Source organism: Rhinopithecus bieti, unplaced genomic scaffold (genome assembly GCF_001698545.2).
Source record: "Rhinopithecus bieti isolate Rb0 unplaced genomic scaffold, ASM169854v2 scaffold_12152, whole genome shotgun sequence".
Lineage (NCBI taxonomy): Eukaryota > Metazoa > Chordata > Mammalia > Primates > Cercopithecidae > Rhinopithecus > Rhinopithecus bieti.
The window spans coordinates 232031-244309 of NW_016807218.1; the positions used below are offsets into that span (position 1 = coordinate 232031).

A 12279-nucleotide genomic window follows, 5' to 3' on the forward strand; every position below is an offset into this window, starting at 1 on the left:
AAAAAAAAAAAAAAAAAAAAAAAAAAAAAAAAAAAAAAAAAAAAAAAACCATGGAATTTTTATGATTAAGTAAGTATGGAAACACTGCTGAATTCAGAAATTGTAACTATTTTATCATAGAAGAAACTAAGACTCGGTAATTTAGCTAACGGTCCCTCAACCAATCAATTTTGTTTGATTTAAGGAAGCATAAATTGAATTGCAGTATAACTTCATATTTTGCCCTACCAGGTTACTTTTCTGAAGTAAAATTAGGTCATGAAATCAGGAAAATTTACAAGGCAACAATGAAAATGTTATACTATAGATGATCAGTTCCAGATTTGGAAGAGACCTTAAGATTGCGCAGTTTCTTCCTCTCTTTTGGTTAGGACAATTATACTTATCCAATTACAATTTATAGAGGACTTTATAATTATATATTACTCCCAACCACTGCTATAAAACCTGAGATGCTGCTTTTTCAGCATGGAGTAGAAGTGTTTTGTCCTATACATTTTAAATGAGTGGGGATGGCTCAAAAACAAACAAAAACAATCAAGAGCCAGGTAAACCTCATAGTTAAGATTTCTCTAGGCACAGAGATCACATGGAAAAGTTTAACTCTCTCCATTCACCCCATGATCAATATCAGTATTGTACATGCTACAGTTGAGAATGTGGTCTGTGTTCAAAGTAGAGCATTCCCTAGAATTTCCTTTCTGCTTAATGACGTACAGAGAACAGGGAGGAGCAACCAAAGTTAAAGAGGACCTTGCCTTCCTTTGATAGAGTTACTGTTTCTTTGGATTTAAATGAGGCTTTCTGAATACGTTGGAGAAGCTAATGGACCACTGGAAGAAATCCATCATTTCTAATTTCTAATTCAGATAGGTTTAGGAGATACTCTTTCACCTCTGAACTTTTGTATCAAAAACCAATTTGCTAACCACCCTAGCCTTAAAATGAATATGTGTAAAAGGTATTGAAATATTTTCCATGGGGATGCAGAGTATGAGTTTTTCTAATAAAATCAATGTCCCGATCCTCAGCTTCCAAATTGTTTCTTAAAATTCTCAAGGAATATGCCTGGGTTTACATTAATTTTTTTGCCATTTTATGTGGCGAAAAAAGGCAAAACCTTCATGCATTCCAAATCTCAATAGACTGCATTAGTCAAAGGTACAAAAACTTTTTTAGGTGACAAATAAGTAAAACTTGGAATTTTGATTGGAACAAAGATATGTTTAATGATTGATCAGGGCATCTTAAACTCACAAAGGTACTTTCTTTCTTTGTCTTATACTTATTTTTTTAAAAGTGAAACTTGGCCCCAGTTGGAAATTCTGTATGCAGAACATTCCAAATAGTCGCGATGACTTGTATATTTTACAATCTAACTGAAGATTTTTCAGATTATGTAATTTTTCAAGAGAAAATGCCCATGCGTAAATATGTTGCGATTAATTTCAGGATCAGTATGCTTTGCTTCGTACAATAGTCAGAAGTTACTTTATTAATCATGTCAAATTACTGCAAATTTTATCTTAGAAAATGTTTAACATTATATTTCATATTAATAAAATAAACACATGCCAAAAAATTTTAAGTGTCAAATGTATTGAAGGATATATGTTTTTTTCAAAATTATTTTAGGGGTAACAGACAAAACATTTGCACATCACTGAACTAGTAGTTTCTGGATCATAGTTGGTGTTCAATAAATAAATGCTGAATAAATATTGATTGAATACTGAATAAATACCCAAGCAGCTGCCTTAATGAACCTGTAACTACACATGCAGGACATCATGTAATATCTGAACTTTTCCCCTTAAATTTAATATAGCTCAATCCCCCTGGCCTGATGTTCATGAATCTTCAAAGATGCATCTAGTACACCCTTATCCCCTAGAGGTAATAGGAGACAAAGTGAAAGATGAGATTGCACAGCCTTTGGCAGATAGTGTACAACAGCACACAGCCAGATTGACATATAAGTCCCTACACCTCCTGCAGTTGCACTTTAGTGTTTGATTTTGAAATGACCACCTGAAGGGTACCTTGCCTGTTTGTGGAAATATAGATCTGTCATGTAGAATATCATGATAAGGAAAATTAATATTTTCTCTAAGGACTCAGGGCAAGCCATTCCGATCAGGTTTCCCAAATGTAATTGCCAGTCTTCTGCTGTGCTCTCAGGGACCCTAGATATATTCTTATCCCCAGTTCTTTGCTGCTACCTCCATCTATCCACTAGTCTCAAATATTTTTCATTCCCACAGCTGGGTCGTCCCCTGCAGGCTTTCTTCTGCCTGCCTAGCTGATGATGTTTTCCTGGCTCCAGAAAACTTCTGAGATTGTTACAAACAGTGCTTGTGGGGACAAAAGATTGTCCTGATTAAAATAACAAAAAAACTAGGACGGTCTTGCAAGAATCCGGATGGGTGGTCATCCCACATGAACACTGTGATGTTTCTCCCTTCTGTTCTTCCTCTCATCATTAAATAAGGCCAGTATTATTATTTTGAAAACTTAGGAGTTAAACTAAGGTATTAGTTGTAGTCAAAGGTTTATTCAATGATTGGTACTACTGAGATACTTATAACACTTTTTCTCCTTTCATTGTTCTTAGGGATCTGATTACTTCATTGTTGTATTTTCATGTTCAAAGGAATAGGCAAGTGAAAGTTAATTCAACCCTAAATGTAAGTCTCAAGTTAATGGGCTTTTTCTTCCTGCAGTTTTGAGAAGACTTTGGGGGAAGACAGACTTAATTATTTCACATAAGATTAAGTGACTACATTTTATTTTACTTTTGTTCGTTAGAATATTATGTAACTATCATTACTTTCATGATGTACTTTTGATCATAACTCTGATTTACATTGAGTTTAAATGAACATAAAACTGTGCTCAAGAAATAGAATGAGAAAATACTGTTTACAGCTTTGTCAGTGTTTTCTGCCAGTATTCTGTTTTTCCAACAGCTGCAGTAGGACATGCTGTTGGTATTCGGAGCCTTCTAGAAAGAGATGTGGCCAAGTATATTTTTCTAATCTCTAACTTCAGCACATAGGTCACCACTGAGTCACCTTGTCGATGTGTCCATTACACTCTCACTATTAATTGCTCTTAGTGATGATACCTGAGGCCTGAACGCCAGGGAAGAACTCAAGATCCCTAAGTTCTCTGCCACTGAGCACACATTACTTATTTCTAGCAGTTACTTAAACTCTCTTCACTTTACTGCTAAAGTTTTAGGAAATGATTCTAAATTAGTACAGAGGAAATAGACTTTAAAAAATATTTTGTGCTAAAACGAAATATCAATTTTTGATAGATTTTATTTTCAAAATATGTCCAATGTGTTTATTCTTCTAGTTCCTGTCATGGTTGTAATAATAAGTAACACTGCTATTTGTGGGAATCACTCTATTTTTAGCCTAGAAAGGGGGTTGCAGAAAATGTCTTTGTTTTTTGGCCTAATCACTGACAGTTCCCATGTATTCTGAATTTATGGCCAATCATCTGTTATTATTAGGTGTCCTGAATTAATTCATCTCCTAATTGTAACTGATGCAATAATGAATGATTCTGCATGAAGCTAAGTGTTCCTGGATGCTCATAAGCTGAATTTATGATTCAATTGTGGGGCATTTTAGCATGTTATAGGTGTAGTAGAGTCCTTCCCTAATTCTTTCACTTGATTTCCAGTCTTCCACAAAATCATTGGTCCTCAGACAAAAAGGAAAAGTTATCTATTCTGTTCATCTAAAGTCCAAGTAAACAAAGAGCCATGAGAATGCACTATTAACAATTGTCATAGCAAGTAAAACAAAAATCAGCCCTTTAATTCGCCTTTAAAATAAGCACCAGGTAAGCATATTATTGATTTCGTTAAATGGAAACTTAGACTAAGGTATTCAAGCTCATTTTTTGCTTGTCACCAAACCATCATCAAATGAGACTAGGCAATAGCCTTTGGAGGCCAAAGTAAATGGAAAATAAAGAGTATCCATGTGAGAGTTTCTGAAGGGCACTTTAATTAATGTATATAATTCTCTCCAGCAGTCCTTTCATTGCCACAGTCGCTTCTTCAGGATCCTCCACAACTACTGTTAACCCTCTATCCCTCTCTCTCTCTTTCACCAATGATATCATTTCCAGAAACTTTAGAGGAGCTAATGTAGGGAAAAAACCAATGGCAACTGGCAACTGCAGAACCCTCATACTTCAGTAGAAAATGCCTTCTTTAAAACTCTTTACTAAAATATAATGCATTATGCTTAGTAAGACATAAGAATTGTTATTAATGGGTTAGAACCATATTATTTCATGTTTTATGTTTTCTTGCTAGAAGTTATCACAAGGGAAGCTTTATGGTTGAAAAAATCTGGGCTAAGGGAAATTGATTTCAGAGGGCAAGGCATGCCCCCAAATATCACTTGCTTTCCCTATACTCTTCTTCAATCAATTTATTTCATCCCCTCTTGATTGTATTCATATATAAAGACTGTTTATTGGATCCAGGAGTTACATAAGCATATTAGAAGCTGTGTAACATAACTTTACTTTTCAATTATTACAAAATTTATTTTTAAAATTTCCAAATAATGCCTCCTAGTATTTATGTTCTGAGATTCAATTCCAAGTATAAGTTCCCAATATACATAACCTTGTATAGTTAGGCATTTTTTGGCATACTTTCTCTGCCTGTGTCATTTTTACTTCAAGTTAATTAAAAGATATATTGGAGCATAATAAAACTATGTATCTTTTAATATACTTTCTATTTTTGACAAAATGAGGTTCCCTCTTTAAGAATTAAATTATGATACTTTTATTGTAATCCCATTCAAATAAAAGACTACTGTGCATCCCATTTTTTCTAATGTCATCTGCATCAGATATTTGTCATTTTAATATTTTCCAGTTCCTGTCAACTGAGAATGGAAAGATGGTGATGCCCCATGCACAAATTTTTTGCATACACTGCAACTTTTACCAAATGACCAGAAAATAAACAACTATCAATAACAGCTAATAAATAAAACAGTGTATCCTGTGGACTATTTTGGGGGGATGAAATCCAGGATTATCCTATACTCAGAATTGCTTGAGGATTTGTTATTTGAGTTGTAAATAGCACATGATGTTTTATGTGGCACATGTTTATTTCCGTTGAAAGAGCATGTCCTATTTTTGAGGAAGGAAAGAAACTTGTAACATCAAATGTTTCTTGCAAAACAATTTGATGAAATAAATGTAAATGAATCAGAAACATGTGAATTGTATTTCATTAAAATTAATGGGTTTAAATGTGAAGGGGTAAAATGCTTGGGGGAAAGAGTGTGGTAAGGCGGGAAGGGACATGGACATTTGTTTTGTTTTCATCAGTCTTGGATTCTTTAAAAATGGCTTAATAGTCTGAATTTCATCTCATTAAGATTCTCTTAAGCCTAATGGTGGAGTTACAGAGTGGGACAATAAAATGCAAATTTATTTTATAGCTTTATGTGGTTCCAGTTATAAAGTACGCATCAAACATTGCCACTATGCAGTCCTTCAAAATCACTTTCAGTTTTAAGTTGGTGGTTTTTCTATGTAATTCTTTTAATGGTAAACAAGAAATTGTAATGATGCTAAAATACATGTTTTATCTCTCAGACTCACACATAAATTTCACATTTCCTTTTTCTAACTGAAGATGATCTGATCTAAATGGAAAACATGTGAGGCCTGAATGTGTAGACATATATGCAGGAGATGGGCAGGAGGAGAAGACACTGGAAGAAAGGGAAAGAGTAAAAGAAAGAAAAAGAAAAAAGGACATGATCAATGCAGGCCAAGCTATACCATCAAACCTAATTCATAAGTAAAGCAGTGAAATCTCTCTAAGTATTTGCGAGCCATAAACATTTTATCCCATAGTTTATGTTCAAATTATTTATGCTTGCTTAAAAATAAATACATAGCTTATTTTATATTTTGTATTTTCATTTAAAAAATCATCTATTACTCTGAAAACAAGAAAAAAATCAACTTCAAAAAGAAAAAAGGTTTACAAATGAGTCTCCCTGCCTCAAAATCTGAGTAGGTTTGATGTGGGTTATGACATTTTAGTTTCTCAACTCCCAGTCTCTGAACACAGGGACATTTTTAATGTTCCAAACACTTCCAAGAGGCAGGGAGTACACAAATGGGTATATACGTATGTATAACCCCCAAAATCTTCATTTTCCTAAACTCTGACCACCTTCTGTATTTTACGTGTATTTTTTTAAAGATAATATATGACACTGCTGAAGTAGCCTTCTGGACATACCACTAGGTAGAGAAATGTATGAACAGAGGTTCTTTCTTTACAACTGAAGGCGTAGTAGCCTGTGGGGCTATTTCAGGTCTGTAAGGAGACTGCTTTTGTGCTTCCTGGGAATATAATGATATAACTGGATCTTAGCATCTCTCTGGCTGCTGGGAGCTCAACTGCTGCTTATCAACATGTTTGGAATGAGGATCCTGTTCCTTAGTGTCTTTGTGTCAAATAATTTACTGTCTCAAACTGTCCTGGAAATGTTTCTCCTCCTTGCTTTTATAGGCAGGAACCGAAAGGATTCACTTTTAAAGTATTGGTTTCATAATTGGGCAGGAGATAACGTTTTGGCTTCTAGCATAGCCCTTTGTTGTTTTATTTAACATTTCTCTCATCGTTCTTTAACAGCTGAAAAAAATCGAGTGGCGAAGATGACTGTGTCATTTGTACCTTACAATAGCATTAATGCAATAATTACAACTGCTTTGGAGACCCCAAAGTCACTCATAAGGGTTCTATGAATCAATAAAAGTCTAAATTCTAACTCTAGAGTTGTGTCAATGAAAATATACGAACAACCTCAGCTTTATCTTTGTCATCAACAATAGATACTTATAAGGTCCTCAGTTAAGTGTCACTACTTAGGATCTAGGTTCAGAACATTATGATGCTGGTATAGTTCCTTTCAGGTGAGATATATCGTGATTTATTTTCTATGATGATTTGCTATAGTAATGTTTCATAAGTGAAACAGGATCTAATCCTTTACTTTTGGTGTTGTTCCACTTGATGTCAGGCCTATCCTTGTAGCAGTGATAAGGAGTGTGAAGTTGGGAGGTATTGCCACAGTCCCCACCAAGGATCATCGGCCTGCATGGTGTGTCGGAGAAAAAAGAAGCGCTGCCACCGAGATGGCATGTGCTGCCCCGGTACTCGCTGCAATAACGGTAAAAGATCTCACTAAGTGTTCATGGGCCTCTTTCTTTTCATCATAGTAAGCCTGTCTCTCGAGTCAGGCTATCTTCTCCTTACTCGGACTCCTGAAATATAAGGAGCCTGGTAGAATTGGTTTAGGTAGTGCAAGATTACTTGAATTTCCTCCCCAAACCTTAGTTTTCCTAGACTCTGGTTACTTTCTATATTATATGACCTGTGCTGATCTAGAATATCGCCATGTTGAAGTGTCATGTATAAACAGCAAGACGTTCTATTCCAGTAAATACATGAGTGAATGCATGTAAAAGAACCAAAGACAGAAACTTGATGTGATTTAGTAATGCAGTTGTAAATATCTGTTCCAGTTTTGTACTTTGGGTTTACTCAAGATGTTCTGTAGCTCAGTCTTATGGTAGTAGAGTGATTGGTTCCTCCAAAGAGAGACACAAGATTTTACTCCCCAACCTGGCTTCATCCAATATCAGTGAATTTATAGGCAGACAATTCAGCAATGATGATGAAATGGATCACAGACAAGATGTGGCAAAAACTTTAAATAATTGCAGAAGGTAATTAGAAATATATACTTAATCATATAAAACAACATAATCAGGCTCATATTCTCATGCCTATTCCTGACCTCTGGGTGTAGACCTATTTTGAGTCACCTGCACAGGAGGTGAAGGGAAGAAGAAGACCTTACACCATTAGAGAAGTTTACAGTGTAAATTAAGATTATGTTGTTAATTAATAAAGGAATATGGATCCAGAGGGTGAATGTCTGATCAGATTATTTAAAAATACTTATAGCTAACATTGATTCTTCACATATATTCACAATAACTTTGTGAATATATAAAATTATGCTTTTATTCCCAGTTTTGTCCAAGGTCACTTGGTCTTGAGAGAGACAAAATTCATATCAAAGACGTCTCACTTTAGGGCCAGAGTATTCTCAGTCTCAATAAATAAGTAAATGAATGAATGAGTGGATAGATAGATAGAGAAATGGCTTCATATTTCACATCAAGAGAGTACATGGATAAGTCTCACATTTCGTAGAATTGAATTAGTCTAACTGATTATGTGATCATCTCCAGGTATCTGTATCCCAGTTACTGAAAGCATCTTAACCCCTCACATCCCAGCTCTGGATGGCACTCGGCACAGAGATCGAAACCACGGTCATTACTCAAACCATGACTTGGGATGGCAGAATCTAGGAAGACCACACACTAAGATGTCACATATAAAAGGTAGGGATATCTGTAGTTGTGGGTTTTTTAAAATAAATAAATAGAAGAAAAATATAGATAATTAATTCCATTGGTTTTAGAAAAAAATTACAAGGAAGGTTCTTTAATCCTAGCTAGTCATTAAACTTGTTATTCAGGTGGCAAATAATGGAAACAGACCATAATGGATTTATGTGATTAGAGGCAGAGCCAATCGATATTAACCAAGACTTTTCATTATAAATGGTAACAACATAGAAGATAGTATAAGTGAAAATACTTTATGTGCTTCTGACTGCAAAATAGAATTTTTTTTTTCTGAAGTGTCAGGGTAACATCTATTATTGGTCATCATCCCTGCAGGGCATGAAGGAGACCCCTGCCTACGATCATCAGACTGCATCGAAGGGTTTTGCTGTGCTCGTCATTTCTGGACCAAAATCTGCAAACCGGTACTCCATCAGGGGGAAGTCTGTACTAAACAACGCAAGAAGGGCTCTCATGGGCTGGAAATTTTCCAGCGGTGCGACTGTGCGAAGGGCCTGTCTTGCAAAGTATGGAAAGACGCCACCTACTCCTCCAAAGCCAGACTCCATGTGTGTCAGAAAATTTGATCACCATTGAGGAACATCATCAATTGCAGACTGTGAATTTGTGTATTTAATGCATTATAGCATGGTGGAAAATAAGGTTCAGATGCAGAAGAATGGCCAAAATAAGAAATGTGATAAGAATGCAGATCACAAAAAGAGAGAAAGAAAACATGAACTGAATAGATTAGAATGGGTGACAAATGCAGTGCAGCCAGTGTTTCCATTATGCAACTTGTCTATGTAAATAATGTACACACTTGTGGAAAATGCTATTATTAAGAAAAAAAGCAGACAGTGGAAATTACTGACGAGTAGCATGTGACTTTCCAAGAGTTTAGGTTGTGCTGGAGGAGAGGTTTCCTTCAGATTGCTGATTGCTTATACAAATAACCTACATGCCAGATTTCTATTCAAAGTTAGAGTTTAACAAAATACTCCTAGAATAACTTGTTATACAATAGGTTCTAAAAATAAAATTGCTAAACAAGAAATGAAAACATGGAGCATAGTTAATTTATAACAGAAAATTACCTTTTAATTTGTAACACTACTTCTGATGTTCAATCAGGAGTCTTGGCAGACAAGAAAAAAATCAGTCAATACTTCCAAATAATTGCAAAATAATTGCCAGTTGCTTATGAAGGCCTTTAGGAAGACAAATAAATAACAAACAGCCACAAAAACATTTTTTCAAAATTTTAGTTTTACCTGTAATTAATAAGAACTGAAATAAGACAAAAACAATTCCTTCAGATTCTGTGGAATGACAGTATATCTCTCTATCCTATGTGATTCCTATTCTGAATGCATTTTATTTTCCAAACTATATTCATAAATTGCGACTAGTAAAATACTTGCACAGAGCAGAATTTTCACAGATGGCAAAAAAAATTAAAGATGTCCAATATATGTGGGAAAACAGCTAACAGAGAGATCATGATTTCTTAAAGATTTGCCATAACCTATGTTTTGATAGAACTAGATTATTAAATGTGTTCATACACACTCTGTGGTAATAGAGACTTGAGCTGGATCTGTACTGCACTGGAGCAAGCAAGAAAATTGGGAAAACTTTTTCGTTTGTTCAGGTTTTGGCAACACATATTTCATATGTCTGAGGCACAAGTTGACTATTCATCTTTGAAACCAGGAGATGCACAGTCTCAATGAAGATCTGCGTGGGATTTGCTATCATAATATTTACTACACAAATGAATTCAGTGTGAGGTCATGTGTCCATACTACCCTCAAATTATTTATTTTGTAGTGCTGAGATCCTCAAATAATCTCAATTTCAGGAGGTTTCACAAATGGACTCCTGAAGTAGGCAGAGTAGTGAGGTTCCATTGCCCTCTATAAGCTTCTGACTGGCCAATGTCATCATCCAATTTTCTTTCCAAACCTCTGCAGCATCTGCTTTATTGCCAAAGGGCTAGTTTCTGTTTTCTGCAGCCATTGCAGTTAAAAAATATAAGTAAGATAACTTGTAAAATCTGCATATTGCTAATCTCTAGACACCACAGTTTCTAAATTCTTTGAAATCACTTTACTACTTTTTTTTACTTAACTCAGTTCTAAATATTTTGTCTAGAGCACAATAGAATAAAAGGTTATCTTATAGTTGTGACTTTAAACTTTTGTAGACCACAATTCACTTTTTAGTTTTCTTTTACTTAAATCCCATCTGCAGTCTCAAATTTAAGTCCTCCCAGTAGAAATTGAGTTTGAGCCTGTATATCTATTAAAAATTTCAGCTTCCCACATATATTTACTAAGATGATTAAGATTTACATTTTCTGCACAGGTCTGCAAAAACAAAAATTATAAACTAGCCTATCCAAGAACCAAAGTTTGTATAAACAGGTTGCTATAAGCTTGGTGAAATGAAAATGGAACATTTCAGTCAAATATTTCCTATATAACAATTATTATATTTGCAATTTGGTTTCTGCAATATTTGTCTTATGTTCACCCTTTTAAAAATTATTATTTGAAGTAATTTATTTACAGGAAATGTTAATGAGATGTATTTTCTTATAGAGATATTTCTTACAGAAAGCTTTGTAGCAGAATATATTTGCAGCTGTTGACTTTGTAATTTAGGAAAATGTATAATAAGATAAAATATATTAAATTTTCTCCTCTAAAAACTGAATTCAAAGTTCCTTGTGTTTTGCCTACGGGAAGAATTTTCATAGAATCATACTTTCTGAGAGTTCAGTTGAACTTGGTCTGATTTTGAGGACTGGGTGTGAATCATTTAGAGGACATCAGCATGAGATAGAGCAGTTTACTATCACAAAAGGTAGTTTATTTCATGGCAGTTTAGCTGTAATTGTTAGAGAGTCATTTCCTTTTTTTTTTTTTTTTCCTGTCAAACCAAAATATTCCACCTTGTGATTTACACCATTTAGTCATACTTTGCCTTCTGAAACAACTTGGAACAAGAAAGTGCTCTTCACAATTTCTTCAAAATACTATAAGACAGGTAACATATGCCCCATAATCTTCTCTCTAAGCTAAAGTTTTCCAAAATGGAAATACTATTATGCTTAGAGTATTGGTTCATTTCTACATGAACCAATGAACGTGAGCTACACGATGCCTTTTTCTGTGTTTGGAGAGAAACTGAGTGAAATCAAATCCACTTCCTGGGAAGCAAGTGTTTCCTCTGCTTCCTGAACCAGAGATGTCAGGAGTGTTTTGAGGAATAGTGTTCACCAAGTATGAGACCAGGGATGCTACAAAAGCCCATGTTGTATTAGACATCAGAATGGGCTGCAAATGTGGATAATAAACATTCTGTGAGATAGTGAATGAATTAAATGTAGCTATGGTTGCTTCATGAAGCTAAAACAGTCCCACAGCTAGAAGTTAGAGTTAAAAATATCTTAAGCATTGCTGAAATATTTTCCACAATATGTTAATTAGTTAAAGTGTGCTTTTGACTATAATAATCATATGGGAGATCTTTTCCTTTTCTATTTTGCTCAGTGAGATGCTCTGAGAACTGACAAATTTTCCTGACTTTTTAATTTAATTTAATTTTATTTTATTTTAATTAAGAAACAAAATACCCTTAAGTAGCCTTAGTATTTTAGGGGAAAACATTCAGTTACACTTTTGTAAATGTAATTGTAGCCTTAGGATTTTAGGGGAAAGCAATCAATTATAATTGTCTTCACTCAAAATCAGGCCAGTTGAAAACCAGATTTTTTTA

The 12279-nt window shown here is 34.5% G+C and overlaps 1 protein-coding gene across 1 annotated transcript in view; it reads left to right on the forward strand.

Annotated features, from left to right (window-relative positions):
* DKK2 (dickkopf Wnt signaling pathway inhibitor 2) overlaps positions 1–11214 on the forward strand; it is a 121608-nt gene extending 110394 nt beyond the window's left edge. Inside the window, exons 2-4 of the mRNA XM_017880446.1 lie at positions 7092–7242; positions 8332–8487; positions 8830–11214. Coding sequence (XP_017735935.1) covers positions 7092–7242; positions 8332–8487; positions 8830–9080 — 558 coding nt within the window. The 3' untranslated portion in view covers positions 9081–11214. The remainder of the gene's footprint in view (positions 1–7091; positions 7243–8331; positions 8488–8829) is intronic.
* The last annotated feature ends 1065 nt before the right edge of the window (positions 11215–12279 follow it).